General features: G+C 46.4%; 1 protein-coding gene across 1 annotated transcript in view; it reads right to left on the reverse strand.

Annotated features, from left to right (window-relative positions):
* ITGA9 (integrin subunit alpha 9) overlaps positions 1-19442 on the reverse strand; it is a 380757-nt gene that overhangs the window by 281048 nt on the left and 80267 nt on the right. Inside the window, exons 14-15 of the mRNA XM_003256852.3 lie at positions 16542-16696; positions 7444-7604 (exon numbers count right to left, since the gene is read on the reverse strand). Of these exons, the coding sequence (XP_003256900.2) occupies positions 7444-7604; positions 16542-16696 (316 nt within the window). The remainder of the gene's footprint in view (positions 1-7443; positions 7605-16541; positions 16697-19442) is intronic.

Here is a 19442-nt window from a genome sequence, read left to right on the forward strand (position 1 = left end):
AATTAGTGTTAGCTGCTTTCATCGCTATTACCTGAATATTATGAGAATTATTTTAAAATCATTTTCAAAAGGAGTTTAATTACTACATTCTTTAATACTAATTCCTGTATTATTATATCTCGCTTTTCCCCAAACACACTATTATCTACTATAGAGGATTGCAGAGAAATCTTGCTGCTTCCAAAATTCGAATTAACTCCTAGAGTAAAAATGGACCATGATAAAAGTGAATAAACCATGGAAGAAATTTCAAAACAGGAATGACTAGAAGGTGATTACTTTGAAGAGAATCATGCTTATAATGAATATCTAAGTTCAAGGTTTGAAGCAGAAGGGATCTTTATAATCACATCTCAAATATAAAGGCAAAACCAATAAAACAGAACACATTATCATTATCATGTGTGACTTCAAAGAATACCAGTGTTAAAAGGGCGTCAACAGTATATATTAATAGACGAACCCAGTGTAAATGAATAACTGTAAATAGAAAGTCACCTCTTAAAATAAAAATTTTACCCATAGCAATTGCTACAAACTGCATCTCACATACAGTACAAATAACCTTATGATAAAAACCACTGAAGTGTCAATGCTGTGACCATACTTACATATTTAAATCAGCTCCATTTCAAAAAAGGACTTTAGGCAGGCAAAGCCTTTGGATTAGAATTTTTGTGCCTTCCTTTGCTAATCACAATGTGCTCTGTGGCAAGTGTCCAAATGCAGAAGACTAAGAACCCTTCATTGCACCCAAGAAAGAAATCAATGGCCAAACAGTGCTCATGGGAGATATCAGCTCCCATGCTGAACGTTCACCACACCCTTTCCCTTCTTGATTCATCCTCGGTTTGCTCTCCAGCTATGCACAGCATGGCCTCCCACAGGAAGTGGTCAAGGCAACCCACACTCAGTGAGCTGACTTCCAGCGTGGTCTCCAAAGCCCAGCTTGCCGGTTCCTTAGTGCCATCTGTGTGAGCAGAGTTGTATCGCATGAGCAGCAGCTTCACACCTGAGCTGGATGATGAAGGTGGTTTCCCACACATCAGTTCTATGCATCCCAGCCTTCCCCTCTTTTCTTGCCCTAGTTTCTGGCACCCCTTACCAAACATTCAGGCCATCTATGCTACCTACAGACCAGGAGAGCCTGCCAAAGGCACAAAGCCAACTGCAGGAATCGAGAAAAATCTCCCATTTTCCTTGGGCACCCTATAGCTGAGAGGCTTGTCCTCTGTAGGACATATGTCCAAGGCCACCTTAGCGAGCACCAGGGCCCCTCCATGCTGCCCTCTCAGGGGTCCTCAGCCAGGATACTATGGATCTAGGGGAGAGAAGAGGAACCTGTTCTGGAGAAGCAAACTAAGATGACTAGTCTACAAGCATCAGATCGGGTTAGTCTGGAACTGACATATAGAAGACCACCTGGACAGGTTAAATAAATCAAGGAATCATGAAAAAGAACTATTGAAAAAGAACAGGGAAGCGCTGTATGCACCAATATGGAACAATCTCCACGAAACTTTTTTTTAACAAAATAAGTTTGATTGAGATATAATTTATATATATAACATTCACTAATTTTAGGTGTGCACTCTGATGAGTTTTAATAAATGCGGCCATACAACCACTACAATCATGATCTTAGAATATGTTCATCACCTCAGAAAGTTGCCTCATCTCTCTTTGAAGTGAGTCATCATCAGCCCTTCCCCCAATCCCGGGCCGCTGAAAACCACCAATCTGCTTTCTCTTTAGTTGGCCTTTTCCAGAATGTCATATAAATGGAATCATCCAGTAGGTAGCCTTTTGTGTCTGGCTTCATTCACTCAGTTTAATGCTTTCAAAAGTCATTCATGTTATTGTGTGTATCATAATAACACAATATTGTTATTGCTGAGTTGTATTTCACCTGGTACAGCTAGATTTTGTGCAGATTTGCCAAAATCTGTTCCTCCATTCTGCTGTTGGATATTTTAAAAGAAAAAGTAAGCTTTACCACAGTGTGCACACAGTATACTACTATTTGCATAAAATAAAAGGAGGTATACAGATTTCTATATTTATTGACAAGCTTTTGAAAGACATGTAAGAAAATGGAACTGTGGTTGTCTTTGGGAGAAAAATGGGATAGATGAAAGATATCCTTTCTTTGACAACTTCTGTAACCATTTAAAAATTTTAACTATACACACTACTGATTCAAAAAATAAACAAATTTTAAAAGTTTTCAGAAGACCTCATATCTAAGGTTGGCATCCCCTTTTGCCAAACCCTGCAACATTTTTTTTTCTTAGCTATTTCTTTGACTTCTCAAGATGACCTGGAGATTTAGCATGTTATTTTCCAGATAAAGAATAAACTTTTGCTGTTTTTCTTTCTCCTGTTTCTCAGAGTTGTTATTAACTCCAACTTAATCTCCCTTTCTTAACTATCCGTTTCTTAAACAAGAAAAAAAAAAAAGCTTTGATCACCTCTGAAAACCAGCATCCAACACTCTAAACTCACAGCATGTAATGTGATTGAAGCCATGATCCCAAGGCACTTTGTTGGATACGAAAATGGAAAGAGGCCAAAACACCTGGGCAGATCCCAGGGTGTGATCTCTCAGGAGACCTGGTGGCCAGGGTGACGTCCCACCCTTTGCTAGGCCAGGATGAGCATCTGCCCACAAAAGCAAGGAAGGAGCTGCAGCTACTTAGGTTTCAAAGTTCCTTGAAAAATCCTTCAGGAACATAAAAGAACAATCTTACGAACATCTGCAGCTTCTCAGAAAGGCTGATGTGCATATTCCCTTGTCTAGTGTAGATTGTTTTGTTTTGTTTTTAACAATAATCCCGTTATTGGCCTTCTTGACAGTGTCTGACACATGGTTCTGTTCAAAAAAAAGTTCCCTGAATGCCTCTAGAGGGTGTCACTGATCCTCACAGTAGGGAATGACATCACTGCCCCTGCACTCTGCCTGGGCTTCTCTGCCATCCCTGCATCAGACTCAGAACTGTTGCCATCGCTTCCCTGGTCCTGAAGAGCCTGCTTATTTGCCTGTCATGCATAGGCATTTGATCTCACAAAAGGCCTGTGCTCTGAAGGTACTGTACAGGATTAGAGGATGAGCACAGCTGTCATCCAGGTAAGAACACATAAGCCAGAAAAAGATGGAGTAACAACAGGACACCCGCATTTATTCTTTGGCACAGGCCATGCATCCCAAATTCTCTTCTCCATCGTCTCAAGCCATCACTTCCCAGCAGTCAGTCCAGACAGAGGCAAGCAGGCCCCACTCCATATCAGAAGCCTTTGTGACCCCACACTCTAGCTAACCCAATTAGTCACTCCAACAAGGTTCCACCTGACAAGTATCCCCAAAGCAGGAGTCAGGCAGCATGGAACAAGCTCCAAGAAGTTAGGAAGATGACAGTGGCATCCCCAGGGCCTAGGACAGTGGCTGCCACAGAGGATGTTCAAAACCTGTGGACTGCGCCTTGAACAACAGCAAGCCTTCAGCAGGCAGGATAGGGCAAGGCACATCTGATCAAAGCAGAGCATGGCCAGGGCTTCCCAGACTGGGCCCACAAGGTGGATTTCCCTGGCACATAGGCATGACTCCGTAAAATAACTCCCATATTTGAAAAGTTGTTCCCGGTAAATTCCCCTGCAGTCCTTCTGGTTGCATCAGGAAGAAAGTTCCAGTGCGGTGCCAGTATGTCTTTAAGCCTTCCCTAGAACTTGATCATTTCCCTTTCTAACACATGAATGGAGTGGGCACTTTATCAGCAACTTTGACAAACAATGAAATCCAGCTAGAATTCTAGGACACTGTTATGTCTTCAATATATTTATTTTTATAGTTACTTTCTGTTTGGGGGACATGTTAGATGGTTTTCTGCTTATAGAAAGGTACTAAGTTTCTGTTTTATTTTATTTGAGACCAAAGTTGGCTGATTTAAAGAGAAAATATGAAAGAAAATACCACAGAAAGTATGAGTTTAAGACCAAAAAAATGTAAAAATCATGCAGGTAGTGGATGGTTCCACATGAATACGACAGAAACCAGGCCTCTGACTTCTGTGAGCATAAGAATCAAGGCAAAGAAGTGTAAGGAGCAGGTTCCAGGAGGAAAGGGGCAGGTCATGACAAGAGCTGGGGCCCAGGGGATGTGGTGGCAGAAGATGGGTCCAGAAAGGTAAGGTCAGGCAGGGCATGGAGAGCCTGATGCTGAGGGGAGGTGTTGGGCTTTCACCTGTGACTGTGAGGTCCACCAGAGACCTCCACCCTGTCTGACTAGTGGGAGGGGCCCTATCCCCAAAACTGAGCTGAGGGAAGAGGGAAGATAAGCTGGGGTGCGTGAACTCTGAGGCAGAGAAGCCAAGGAAGTGGCTGGAGCTGCCTCAGCTCTGCTGACCAGTGAGGCCCTGAGAAAGTACCTGCCCTCCCCCTAGAAGGATGTGCCTTATCACAAAATCCTATACCCTCCGGAGGTGCCCCCCAAGATGGAATGGAACAAAGTCTGGTACAAGACAGTTAGCCTGGAAAACAGGTGTTAGCCCGTATGGTCTTCCATGATAAAGTCACTTATCACCATATACGGAAAGAAAACTTCCAGGGAAAAGGAGAGGAAGAAAAAAAAAGATTGGAATAGGCTTAAAGAAAAAAAGAAAAAAATACCTAAAGATAGCCTAAACAAAGCAGGCCCAGCCCCTCATGCCGGCCCCACTGTCTGCTAGCCATATGGTGTGTGATAAGCCAGAATGCTTTTATTTATCTTCTTTGATTTGTCCATAAAGCCGAGAGCCCGCTCCACTGAGAAAGCTCCACTTGCAGTAGAGACTGCATCCTGCCCTTGACCCCTGACCAACACCCCCCGGGCCCCCGTTCCTGCTCCAGGAGGCGGCCTGGCTGCCACTCCCCTTCCCCTCATCCTTGCTTCCTGCCTCAGCTTCCATAGCTGTGTTCCCACAGCCAGTAAGCCAGGGGCGGTGCCTGCTGCCTCCTCTGTGGACAGCTAGCTAGGCCGTTAGCACTCATCCTACGGGTGCACTCTGCCATTTGCCCAGTCCTCTGCTACAGGTCAGACAGTAACTGGCAGAAATAAACATTCTCATGGCTATAAAGTATCAGCCACCTTGAGTGTTCCTTGGCAACAATGTTGCCTCTTGAACCATAAAGGTCTCAGAGATATGTGTCTATCTGGTGTATTTCTCCGCTCCCACGTCCTTGCACGAGAAAATGGCCAAGCAACCACTATATCCAAATGACTCTAGGTCCCAATTCACTGAAGCAGGCCTGCTCTTTTGCTCTCCCTAGAATGACCAAAATAATCACGTCAAGGTCTGTGCTGGATCTGCACTCGAGAGCTGATCTCAGCCTCCAAACTCTTCTAACCGTCAGTCATCTCAATCTCTCTTCTTGGCAGCCAAGTTTTGCTTGAGTGAAGAAATGCCACTTGTTGGGTAGAGGAAGATCAGCAGAGTTGAATCTGCCAACAGGATGCCAAGTTAAATTTAAATTTCAGATAAACAACAAAATGTTTTTAGTATAAGTATATCCCCATGCAATATTTGGGACACACTCATACTAAAAAATTATTCACTGTTGATCTGAAATTCAGATTTAATTAGGAGTTCTATAGTTTTATTTGCTAAGTCTGGCAACCCTAGATATCAGAAAGCAGCAGGACCAACCCCTTGCGCAGCCCTGATCCTCCCTAGTAACCCTCAGGGCCACCATAGAAACAGCCCTGCCTCTGGCCTGCACTTCACTATTGCCACTCCATGAGTGCACTTTGCAAAGGCCTGCAGGCTCTACGTGGCATCTCATAGCCAGTACCATTGGTAACTAGGAACAAAGGATAACTTTTCAGCCAAAGCAAGAAGTTGCAAAGAAACCTAAAGGAAAGCTTTTGTGAATAGACCTAGCAAGAAGAAGCCCGAGAGAAGATGCCCTGTCCCCAGCAGGTATAAAAACACCAAGCACAGGCATTCAAAGGCCTGACAGTGTTTGCATATGAGCCTGTACTGCGCAGCCTCAAACCCCACCAAAGGCACCAACGAACCAATGTAATTTAAGACTGAGGGGGCGGGGCTGTATGGCTTAACAGGCACAGGAACAGCTTTATAAATGGCCAGCATCCCAAGCCGTCAGGCAGCTGGTCTGGGCAGGCCCCTGCAGGAGTCCTGGCAGAAGACACAGCCCAGCCCCACGGAAAAGCATCTGAGGGGCATGGACTCATGGGCTCTGGGCCAGGCCAAGTGCCACGGGTGTGTGGGGCATTTCTCTATATACAGCCCTGAAGCATCTAGAAGCAGCTGTTATTCTTCTTCTCTGGCACTAACAGGAGGACACTTCATCTCTAATCTGCAGACTTTTCAAACTATCAGTCAGAAGTCCAGTGGCTAATAAATAATATTAGGTTGAGCTATATGAAATTTCCATTTCTGTAAGTCAAAAAGAATACTGGCAATTATATACAGCCCAAACAAATAATAATAATTTGGTTGCTTTCTATTTATTAGACACCATTCAAGGTCCTTTAAGTAAATTCATTGTGTAATGTTTAATCCTGATGACCACCTTTCAAGGTAAGGATTACTGTGTCCATTTTAGAGATGCAGAGACTGAGACAGGGAGAGGTCACAATATGTGTCCAGCTGGATACACACTGGATCTATGTGTCTCCAAAACCCATGCTCATTCCACCCACCATGTGGCCTGGATTAAGTGCATTCTTCCACCTCCTCCGCTCTCTGACCCTGCCCATGGGTCAGTGTCTGGCCATTCCTGCAGCATCAGGCACTGCCAGGACTTCCACCCTGCCAGCGCCTGCTCCGAGGGCCACTCTGTAGCTAATCAAAGCCTGGCTTCCTGAATTAGCAGCAAAGTGTATTTAACAAACAATTTCAAGAGGAGAAAAACATTTGCAAGTTTATTTACAGTGCAAGGGGAAAGGTTGCCAAAAAATGCATTCCTAAAATAAATAGAAAGTAGTCAAGGGGGAAAAATCTAGTCCAACCAGTTTTAAAATGCGTTAACTGTGACCATGAGCTAATTTGTAGTAGACCACTGAGAAAGGCATCAGGTGCAGTGTGATCCAGCATCACTGCAGACCCAGAGGCATGTGCTTCCAAGGCTCTCCTCTGAAAAGGCTACTAAGCCTCATAGAGGGGAGAGGATGAGAAACTTCTCAAAAGAACAAGTCAAAGTCAGGGACCATCACTGGTCTCCTAGACCACCACGACCCCCCTTAAAGGCTGAAATCAACACGGTAAGATAAATAAAAGGGCTGTCAGAGGCCAACTTTAAAAGAAAAGAAGAAATGGATACGCTCCTCCCTGTGAAATAAAATGTTGGAAAAGCATACATAATACATAATAAAAGTGGTTTCCACCAGCTCCAAATGAACATCTGCAGAGATCAAAGTTTGAGGATAAAAAGGACGAGAGGACTGACCTTCACGTGGGCCACGTAGTGATGACACGTCTCCTCCATGTAAGTCAGCTGCAGCTTCTCTGTGACCTGACCCACGGTCTCTCCCAGCAGCACAAAGTAGACCCTGGGCAGCTGGCCCTTCTCCTTTTTGGCCACGTCAGCCATCAGAACATAATTCAGGCCTGCCAATAAATGAGAGGTCAAAATGTCAGAAAGGACCGCCACACTGTGATGAGGCCACCTCTTTTCCTTGTCATGGGATCACATGCACATCTCATACGAAACCTACCCTTCCATGGCAGGAGACTACAGCCCCAAGCTGAGACTTGCTCAGAAAGCAGCACACAGCCAGGGTGCTCAAAGAATCGAGAGAGAAGCATGATGTCCTCTGCCTTTCTAATGACTCTCCTTGTGTCATACTTCACGGCTCTCCATGATTTAAACCTCATGCCATCATGAGGTATCAACTGAGCCAGCAATATGCCCATCAACGAGGTGTACCCAACACAGGTTAGTGTCCTGACAAGCAAAACATCATGACAAACCTACAGAACGTTACCAGAAGCTGCTGAAATTATCAAGGCTTTGTGTAATACTGACTTCTATAAAGCACATGGTTTATGCCCAACACAAGGGAACCATCTCGTCTGATAATTTTAACTCATCTCAACAAAGTTGAGTCATGCTCTACAATCAGTACAAAGACTGGACCATGTGTCCGCCATCGTTTACTGAGCACTGACTATAGGCCAGGCACCGCTAAAGGTAGAGGGGATATATCAATGAACAATGCAGGCATAAACTCCTGCCTTCAGGTAGTTTACAGGCACAGGAACCCAGATGAAGGCTAGAGTTGCCTTTATTCCCAGGTAGCCGAGTGTAGTGATCAAACATTTTGTAGTGCCTATCCTTTCAACAAAACTATGACCACGGTAGGGCCTGTACTGAGCTCCTCTCCTGCAAAGAATAACTCACCCCCATACCTGAATGTGTAATGCCAGATGGCAGAACTTTTGTAACATAGTCTTGAATTTAAAAAAAAAGAAGAAGAAAGAAAGAAAAAAAAGATGATCACAGTATCAAATGCATGCTAGATAAACCTGGAAGGATCTATCTCTGTTATTTCAGAGTCAATATGTAAATAGATAGGTATGTCTTTCATTATGGAAATATGACTTTAGTGTCAATACACCTATTTTACTGCTTTTCTGTGCCAGAGGTCATCTCCTCCATAACCCTTTTTATTTTTTAACTGTTTTGGGGATTCAAGGAAATATGTTATTTTTAAAGTGAGAGAACAGGAATCTCTGTCCCTGGGATGACCAGGCGAGATGGCTGAGCAACAGAAGGCAGATGACCCAACCCCGCCCTGTCTCCACACACCTGCCTCTTAGAAGCTGGGGGCTTTGCATCAGTAACAAGTAGCCCCGAGCCCACTGGCATTTAAGTAAGTGAAGTCAGGCATTAGGGAAGGCTCCGGCTTTTAATGACATCAAAGGGATCAGCCACCAGCGGAGGTATGAACAGGGAGAGAGGAAGGTGACCTGAATGGGCATTCTGCACCTGCCACAGGGCATATTTTTGATGCTTCTAATGGCCTCCCTGGGCCTCTGCCATCTCAGGGGTCTTGCCATGCCGAGCTGGCAAATTCCTAGTCAGCAGAGCCATCTGCCCCAACTTGTTTAATGCCAGCAAACAGTTGACTTACAAGGCAAGGCTGTGTCACCAGAAGGGACCTGAGACCTGGATACTCTCAGGAGGTGCCATTATTAAGAAGAAAATAATGCATACAGGAAAGTGCTCCCACACAGAAAACACTGGCACCTGTGCAAGTGTCACACACCAACTCCAATGGGGACAATAGCAAGAAAAGGGGTAGATTCAGACTGGCAAAGCTTTGAGGCAATCCTGGAGACCACTAAGCTCAAAAACCTTCATTTTTTAAGATGAGGGAACTGAGGCCCCAAAAGGGAACAAGACTTGCTCCAGGCCAGAGAGCCACCCATCAAAGAGCTGAATCTAGGACTCCCTTAATCTCTGGTGCCAGGCTATTCCCACCACACTTGCTGTTGCTGTATGTTGTACATTACTTGACCAAAACCTCCCATTTTTTTGAATGCATGGAGAGCAGGTCCAAACAAGTGCAGAGATCTACAACTGAACTCTAGCCTATTTACTTTCTACTGATCAGAACTTCCCTGAACAACTGCCCTGAAGAAAGATTACATTTAAATGAAGTGAATTTCCAAGCTTGCTTAAGCAAAGTCATGGCTACAGATGCACATTGCTGGAAGACAAGCCAGAGGCCGCAGTTGGGTCAACCAATGTGCTGGAGGCAGCTGCTGAGCAGACTCTCCTCAGGGTCCCCTGACCAGCCTCCTTCCCAGGTGAAACGACCACAGCTGCCTTCCCTCAGGAAGGGAGACAATGGAGAGAACAGCGAGACTGGACTATCTTACCAGAGACGAACTAGCTGAGCTCAGAGAAAACCTGGGTGGAAAGGAACACAGGAAGATGGAACGGATGGTATTTCTCCCCCATCCATATCCTCTTGGCTTTTACCATTTCTCTGCTATCTGGCCCAAATTGCAACTGCCAGTACCTGCATCTCTTCTCCTGAGGGCTTTCTCTAGTGGCTCTGTCGATGTGCATGGCAAGCCAGGAGTGCCAAGGAACTCAAGTCCCCAGAGCAGCCCTCCATAATGCAGGGCCCCAGCTCCCTTGCCCCTTGATGTGGGGTAATTCTGGGGCATGGTCTACACTGACTGCCAGGGTTCCCCAGCAGGACTGAGCTCCAGCTGCCCACACTGGTAACCTGCTCAGTAATACACCCTCTATTTGGCTGCTCTGATGGCTAATTTTATGTGTCAACTTGGCTGGGCCACAGTACCCAGAATCTGGTCAAGCACCAATCTAGATGTCACTGAGAAGGTATTTTTTTTATATTAGATTAACATTTAAATCAGTAGACTTTGAATAAAGCAGATTACCCTCCAAAATGTGGGCAAGCCTCATCCGTTGAAGGTTTTAAGAGAAAAAGACTAAGGTTCCCAAAAAAATAAACTGCTTTTAGACTGCTTTCAGACTTGAGCTGCAAGATCAACTCTTCCCTGAGTCTCCAGCCTACTGGCATGCCCTGAAGAATTCAGACTTCCCAGACCTCATAATCTCACAACCCAATTTCTGAAAATCAACCAACTAATCCATTTCTTTCTCTCTCCATTCTGTTTCTCTGGAGAAGCCTGAGGTCTGCAGCTGCCTTCCTTTCCTGTCTCACTGTCCCATTTCCTTACTGGTACTTCTTGGGATATTTGTGTATCAACCACATGCACTCAGATCCTTGACCCAGACTCTGTTTTGCGGAGAACCCATATTAACACACGGTAAGTCAGGAAAAGCAAATAAATTCAACCTGCAACGTGTGCCAAGCACTGTGCTAGGTAATTTACAAACACCAACTTTACTCCTCCAAAGTTTCATCTCACTGCAGAAGTACTGATCCGGAAGTACTGATCTCTTGCAACTCAAGGGAGAGAGAAACAACCCACAGTTCACAGAAACCAGGCTGAGGACAAGGCAACCGCTGCTCCTCTCTAGCGGGGTGTGTGCATGCTAGCACATTAACCTTTCAGATTTCTCTAAAATGTTAAAACATACAATCACAGACATACCGCATTATCCAATTCACCAAGTGCAATCTTTCTGGAAGCATTTCATCTCTAGAACTGCCTACTTAGTACCTTTCCTCGATTCAAATTTTGACATTTTAAATTACCCCAAAGGAAGTTAGTTCTACATCAGACTCTCTCCTCTAGAAGAAAGCAAGAGTCACAATGAGAAACCCTGCCTGAGGTGGCAAGAAGAAATGCTGACCGCTCATTCCAACGCCCTGAGTGGAACTGGTAGTTTTACCAGCACCCACTGGTAAAGGGTCTGGTGGAAAGGGAAGCAGAGGACATGTCTGAGAAGCAGCCGATCAGCTGCCTGGGCTCCATGATCAGGGCCCTGGGATGGTGGGTGCATCAGGCTGTCCAAGTTGCCCACAGCCGGCCATGAGGTAAGCCAGCCTGGCCAGCCCCCGTCTGTCCCTGGGAGGATGCTGGTTCTGATTAGGGCCTGCTCCAACAGTACATTTCACATCTTTAGGTTTTTCCTTCTGGCAGCTTGTGTCCCTGCCATGTCGAATGATGTCATGGTGATGGAAAAGCTGATCAGCCCCGAGTAATACTTTCAGCCACCTCCCTGCCCTGCCCCCGGCTGCTTCCCGAGGGGCCCCCCTGCACGGGCCTGGGCCAGGAGGGAGCCAGCTGTCTCTCATCAACTCTGGCTCTGGTCTCTCCCAGCAAGTTTTGATTAATTCCCGCTCTCCATCAGAACAAGATTTCAGCTGTGAAATTCTAACAAATTCTCCTTTCCGAGTTTCAGGCTGAGGAACCATGGAAACACAGGAGCACTGGGTCAGAGTGCAAAATGCAATCACTCAGAGAGCACCCCTTCCTGGTTTTCATTTCGCATTCTGGTGCAAGCCCAGAACTGCCAGCTTGATTCCCAGCCTCCAGAGATTGACAAGCAAGTTTAGGCTTCAGCCTGGCCAGTGAGTAGGTACAAGCACCGCCCATGGGTGAGGGGCAGGGTCCCCTTGGGCAAAGCATTCACCACCTTCACCTATGCTAGCCAGGAGGCTCCAAGGGGCCACACGCTGTTCCCAGGCCAAGAATGAAGTGATTAATCTACTAGGGACAGGAAGAACTCCTATTTTAAAGCGCTTTATGAAATATGTTGTAAACCTGCTCCTGGAGGAGCCCACAGTTGGAGGGAGAAGTCTGTGTCTGTGTCCCAGTGCGAAGCACAGTGCATGCCACACAAGGGGCCCGGAGCTCATCTAGAAGAGCAAGCAAGAGAGCAGCTGGTTGTTTTTGTCCCGTCTGCCTGCCCCCCTCCCACTAGAATACCAGCTCCATGAGGGCAAGGACTTTGCCTGTCCTGCTTACTGCTCCATGCCCCAAGCTAAGCAGGGTGTCTGGCACTCTGTAGGATCTTAATTATTATTGTTTGATTGAATGACCCAACAGGGATTCAGCAACTCGATGTAACTGGATGCTTGCTGTGCTGGTTTATGAAGCTGTTGTCCTCAGCTCCAACTCACCCTTCTCTACCCTGCACTGTGACACTGGGGCTGGGACCCTGCAAACCTCATTTGTTTTGCCAGAGGCTCGCCGTGAGGCTCTGCTAATATGGAGCATCAGAGGGAGCCTGCAAGGCTGGAGGAGGGCAAAGTAACTCACTCCTTCCTCCCTGCTTCCTATTCCTAGCAGCTTATCCCAGCAACAGTTTCTCACGGCAGCTGGTCTCAACAGCAGTTAATTGTAGTTTTCAATTTTCCCCCCCATTCTCCCAGAGCCAGCCTCATTGCACTCCCTCAGAGAGATCAGCAGCACCAGCCCCTCCTCAGAGGTTCAGGTCCTAGCTCCACAGGGCCCCTTCTCCAAGCTCACAGGTTCTGATAACCCCAAGGAAGTGGTTAACCCAAAGTATAACCTTGAACAGTGGTTCTCAAATTGAACCCATCTGGAGACTTGTAAAAACACAGATGTGGGTCCCACCTTCAGAGTTTCTAGTCAGAATTTGCATATCTAATGAGATCCCAGGTGATGCTGATGCAGCTGGTCTGGGACCACACTTTGAGATCCACTGGTGCAGACCTGGAGGCGGCAGCTGCTTCCTGCAGTTACTTCCAGGTCCTCCATGACCTGTTTAACCCATTCCCAGTGCTAAATTTCCTCTGTTAAAATAACTGGTATGGTTTCTGTTTTCCTGACTGGACTCTGCCTGTTTCAGAGGCCAAGGCAGATTCACCTCCTACAGAGAAAGTCTGTATTTCCTACAGTATTTACAGAGGCTACAGCAGCTGGTGTCCCGCTAATGAGCTGGTCCGGAATACTCCCATGACCAAGTAGGCACTGTGGTCTCCCATTTCTAAAGCAGGAAATAAACAGGCAGTTGGTGTCCCTTCTCTGTACATAGGCTTGAACCCTGCCAGGTAGAGAAGAAGAAACCAAAGGCACAAGACTAACATCAACTGCTTATGGCTCTCAAAACCATCCTCAGAGAGCAGGTCATGTGGCTGAAGATGGCAGCAGATAAATACCACAGAAGATACCACTTCTGACAGCAGCAACTAGCCCACCACAGGTATCTGTGTATTGCTCTGCCCAAATGCAGCCATCCTGCTAACAAACTCAGCCCAAGATATGCAGACATTGAGAGGTGCCTGGAAGGCCTGCCCAGGGCTGGCACTCATTCACCAGGCATTCCATGGACAAAGTCATCATCCACATGGTTCCTCTGCAGCTGCCAGCACAGAGAGTAGGAAGGCTGGTAACCCAGTGTCTCAGCTGCAGGTTCCTGAGGCGGAGGCCTGGAGATGACACAGAGTTGGCCAGCACCCTCTGCTGAGCTTGGACAGGAGTGGGGGGTATCTGTGTCCTGGAAGTGCCCATCCTTCCTCCATCTGAGACTGACCTTCCCAACTGTGCAGAGCCAAGAGGCTGCCTTCCTTACTGAACTCTAGGACACCTCACCCAGAGCTGGACCCCCACAGTTACCTGACCTTTCACCTCCCCTTCATTTCCTATCACATTTCCATAAAGCCTGCCCATTTTTCCCTCCCTAAACTCCATTTCACTGCCAGCACATTTTCTGGCAGATTTCTGCATTTCTCTTTCTACTGTAAAGATTGAGATATGAATGCCAGAGAAAGTGACAGAAACATGTTGGGGATGAATAATTTTCTGCATTGCCTTATTACATTGAGATATCAAAATTCTCCAGTTACCATCCCCTTTAAGCCCGATTGTCAGGGAAACACACCCATAGAGTGTAAAGGGATGTTTGACTTTATCTATGAACCCATGTGGCAGATGGAGGATAGGGAGGGGAAGTTAATGGGAGGGTGCACTGGTGCTGAATGGGCCCCACCTACTGCCAGATATCAGCCAGGTTGCTTCGCACTGCCCACAGGTACAGTACAAGATGCCATCCAACTGCCTGCCTCTTCCACTTTACCCCAACACTTCTGGGGCTATGGCTAAGCCTAGACCTTCATTCTAACTGTGCTTAGCAGTCTGTGAAAGGCTCATGCTAGATGGGGCTCCAGAAAGAGCCACTGGTCGGGAACAGCAGGAGGAGGCACCCACATCTCCTTTGCGCTCAGCTCATGAACCTTCAAATCAGAGTTTGCTCCACCACTTGTCTCATGCTCTGAATCACTCTTGCTCTAACTTGCATCTTGGTTTCTTCTTCTCTGCTTCAGCTATACCAATTTACCTTCACTTTCACAGCAGCGATAAGTGAACATTGTCTAACACTGCTTCAAGACCAAAATAGTAGAAACTCTTTGTAACTCCCTTTAGAAGCTCCATGAGGGCAGGACTATATCTCCAGTGCCTGGCACATGTGGACACATAAAAAGCATGTGTCGAATGAACATACACAGAAACTATTTATCGTTTGCCCTTTTTGAGACTTCTAGAATAGTTCTCATTCTTATGTGTATCAAAATTAATCTTCGTTCTTTAAAAATGGTTTTTAACAGAGTCCAACTACATGATGAGCTGGCATTGGACAGAAGACAGACTGCCTAATTATGTGGAGGCCACATGAGTCCCAGAACTATCAGAAAGCTTTTTTCCTTAAGACTGTAGTATCTTAAACAATTAGGGAGGTGGTGAGAAATAGTTGTTAGAAAGCAAAACTAAGTATCATAAGATCCAAATTCAACTCCTGGCTTCAACAATATCTGTGTGATCTTGAGTGAGCTGCTCTTTCTCACTGAGCTACACAACAAAATGTTGTTAATCCTCCCTCACTAACCAGTTCCCGAGTTTTATTGTATGGTTTCATTCAATGTTGAAATTTCTAAGCTCTTTTTAAAAAATGATAAAATAAATATGTTTAATCATTGAGCTTATTCAATATACCTGAAGATAAAGAGAAATTGCCAATGAGACAGCCAAGAAGGATGAACATATAAAATAAGGTAGAACATTTGAGATGTGGCTGAGGAATGAACTAGGCTCACGTAAATATTTCTGCATGAGTGGGCGTGTGTGCACACATGTGTGCTCCAGAGCAGTGCTTCTCACTTAAATGTGCACAGGAATCTTGTGGGTCTCTTGTGAAAATGCAGATTCTGATTCAGAAGTCCAAAGTGGGGCCCAAAGTCCTGCATTTCTAACACGTTCCCAGTGATGCTGACAATGCTAGGCCAGGGGCTACACTGTGAATAGCAAAAGGAGTCACTCATGACATTAAAAATATCTAAGAACACCAGTAGGTCCAGGTCCCTGCTAGTGTTTTTGTTTGCCTGGAGTTTTTCTTTCTATTATTAAATCAGCCTTTTAAATAAAAATGAAGCACCTAGTAATATGCATAAAGCTCCAGATTCATTTCCTTCAGGTGATCACATGCTCTGAATTCTAATCAACACTGGCCCTATCTTGTTCTGGGGTTTAATCCAGTCTCTAGAGCTGGGCTAGCAAGTTGATTTTCCCCAATCAGGCAAATGGCAGGGGCAGTTACCAGCTGTCAGGACAATGTCTGCCTCTTTTCAATTCTGAGCTGCCAAAGCAGCACCCCTCTTTTAGAAACCTAAGCCTCTATAACACCAGCATCCCAATCCCGCCATCCATCTTTGGTCTCCAATTCCATAGTAAATGGTATAAGTCCCCTGACATCTGGCTGATGCTACAAGCTCAATGAGGAGCCTCCAAAATCCTGTCACTTCTGCTTTCTAACTGCTCGAATGTTCCATAAAGGCCAGGCTCTGGGCACTATATCTCCACCAGTCCCATAGGACCTGTGGTACAATGAGGCTTCAGTCTAGCCCTCATATTTGGAAAAAGAATGCTTAGGGTCCAACATTAGTTGCCCTAGAGCTGGAGGTTGTGTGAAATTAGAAACACGTTGATAAGCAGGAAAGAGAAGGGGAGGAACCTCTGAGGGAAAGGATGTCCAGCCTGTGTGCCTGCTGCCTGCAAAACCAGCTGGGAGGAACAGCGACAGGGAACATCGGAAATATCCCACTAGCCCACTCCAGCCCTGACTTGGTGGCTCATTACCAATCTCTCCTGGAACGTGTTTGCCACGGAAGCTGAAGCAGGTGGTGACGTTCAGGCAGTTCACAGGCTGCTGTCCGTCGTGACACTGAGGCGCCGTGATGTTGATGGAGCCCGGGAGGAAGATGGAGACATCCACCGTAATGACAGGCCTTGCTCTGCAGGGCAAGAGAGGAAGGTGACTTCGTCGTGGTAAGGAGCAGCTCTCAGAACCAAACAAGAACTAGACCAACAGGATGAATGCTAGGCCTTCAACCCAGCATGTAATTAAAGCATGAAATATCCCAAGAGAGAAGGGCTAGTATGTTCTGTGAGCATTTTTTTCTGGTTTTAGAAGGGGCATATTGCCTAGTAAATTAATAGTTAGCTTCCCAATAATAAAAGCAAGTTTGTTGTTAATAAAACACATCTGGTTGAAGCCATAAATGAACCACCAGATGCTGGGTAATTATTTAAAATTTTAACAATTAAGTACCAATTTCCATTTTATTAGAGAGATAAGAATACATTTAAGAGGATTTCCTATAGCAGATGCCATGATTCAAGAAATAGATGCATACTCAGGGATTCCCTCAAGCATTTGCTGCCATTATGAGCATGAACTACAATGTTCTAGCCCCATCCAGTTGGTCAAACCTCCTCCTTCATTTACCTCCACCAATTCATTGGGTATTTTCCTAAAAGAACTTGATAAGTGGAGTCCCAGCTGGTAATAGCAAAGTGCTTCAGGGCAGAAGAAATCAACCTGCCCAGTCTCATGACCAAATGAAACTCAATAAATAGCCATATTCGCCTCCCTGCCATGGACCATCCCCCAGTGCTTGATGAATGGACGGCACCTGTGGGCTCCCCAGGGACATCCCACAAAAACTAAGAGTAAATCACACCATTCTGCTCCCACTGCAGACATCTGCTCAGGCAGCATTCACCTAAGCTGCCACTCAACCTTCTCCCCTCCAGGCCTCACAAAGAGACCCTTTTACCTCTAAGGAGCCCCGGCCTTCACACCACTGGGGTGACATAACAAGATTAAGGGGCATTAGTGGCTTGAGAACAATGATGCCCCTGTGTACAATGATCCCTCAGAGAGAGCCCAGGGTGATAGGGTAGATGGGAATGATGACCCACACCAACTCCAAGGGAAGAAAGCGTTAAGGAAAATCTGGGTGAACAAAGGAAGTGAAGAGACACGAGGCACAGGTGGGGTGAGGGGACTCCACTGCTGCCACCATGCCGGGAGATGGGGTCAACAGAGAGTAGTGGTGACAGATGCAGTGGAACTGCGGGACTTCCAGAGCAAATCCGGCCACAGGACAAACAGAAGTCAGACAACAGCAGTGCCTGAAAGAAGGCCAACACCTTAGTCTTGTGTCTTAGCCAACACCCCATTTTCTTCTGGGTTCATCCTTACAGGATACTAGAAATAAATCGGAAAGTGGATATCTTACCCCTGGCCAGTGTGATTGTGCAGATGCCAATGGACACCCTATAAAACCTCGTCAACCTTTCAACAGCCAGCTCAAATGTTCCCACCCTGAGGAAGCCTTCCCTAGTACCCCTGACAGTTAGGCATTCTCCCTCTCTGTGCTTCCAGCTCTGTACACACACCTCTGGCCCCCACTTACTAAGGTGAGCAGTCATCGTCTATTTCCAAACCTGCCCCACCAGCCTGCAGCACCCTGCAAGGGCTGGGATCCGGTGAATTCATCCTCTCGTTCTCATAATAAATGTGCAAACACCCTTGTTAAATAAGTACAAATTATTATATTATTATACAAATTTTACTCCAGCCCAGGAGACTGAAAACCACGAGTGTCCAAAGCCTCACAGATGGACAGAAGTACCATGGAGAGCTGGTCTCCACCCTGCCCAGCCCCTGACGTGCCTGGTCATGGTACAGAAGAAAAGCCTAGCCCGCCCCATCATCCCCAGGGGCCACCTCGTCAGGGAGGAGGCCAAGTCCTCCTCTCACAAAAGAGCTCTGCAGAAGACAGTGTGGCAAGTAGGCAACAGACGTGGGCAGCCCAGACACAGTGACCTCAGTGGAAGTTGGAAAAACAGTATCCTTTGAAATGGACCACAGGGATCTTCACAGGTACATCTCCTTCCCACAGCTGTCAGATCAGTTCCCTTCAACCTTTTTGTTTCAACTCCAAGCATTGTTTTTGGATGAAGAAAAGCCCAGAAATCTTTCAGAGGCCTCTCTGATCACTTCCTGTGACCTCCAATGGGAGAGCACCGTGTGCCTATCACCCTGACACAGGACCTGCCCCGGAGCTAATCTGAGGGAAGCAAACTTCCTGAGGGCAGAGCCGGCCAGCCACACTCCTGGGGGCAGGGGAGACTGTGTCTCACAGTCCTGCCTACAAATGTGCCAGCCTCTGAGATAAAAGCAAACGAGCGCCCAAGGACAGCACTACAAGCGCTTTCAGTGCTTTTTTTTCTTAAGAAGCTGGTAGCGGCCGGGCGCAGTGGCTCACGCTTGTAATCCCAGCACTTTGGGAGGCCGAGGCGGGTGGATCACGAGGTCAGGAGATCGAGACCATCCTGGCTAACATGGTGAAACCCTGTCTCTACTAAAAATACAAAAAATTAGCCGGGCGTGGTGGCGGGCACCTGTAGTTCCAGCTACTCGGGAGGCTGAGGCAGGAGAATGACGTGAACCCAGAAGGCAGAGCTTGCAGTGAGCCAAGATCGCGCCACTGCACTCCAGCCTTGGCGACAGAGAGAGACTCCGTCTCAAAAAAAAAAAAAAAAACCTGGTAGCTGGAACACTTCTCCCTGAGGGCTGACAGTTCAAATCCTGACACTTCACTTCCAGGTAAATAATACAACCAGTTGGGATGCCCTTTGACATGTTGCTCAAGGTGCCTTGGCCTTCTGCAAGGCAAGGACAGATAAAGA

Source organism: Nomascus leucogenys, chromosome 4, assembly GCF_006542625.1.
Source record: "Nomascus leucogenys isolate Asia chromosome 4, Asia_NLE_v1, whole genome shotgun sequence".
Taxonomy (NCBI): Eukaryota; Metazoa; Chordata; class Mammalia; order Primates; family Hylobatidae; genus Nomascus; species Nomascus leucogenys.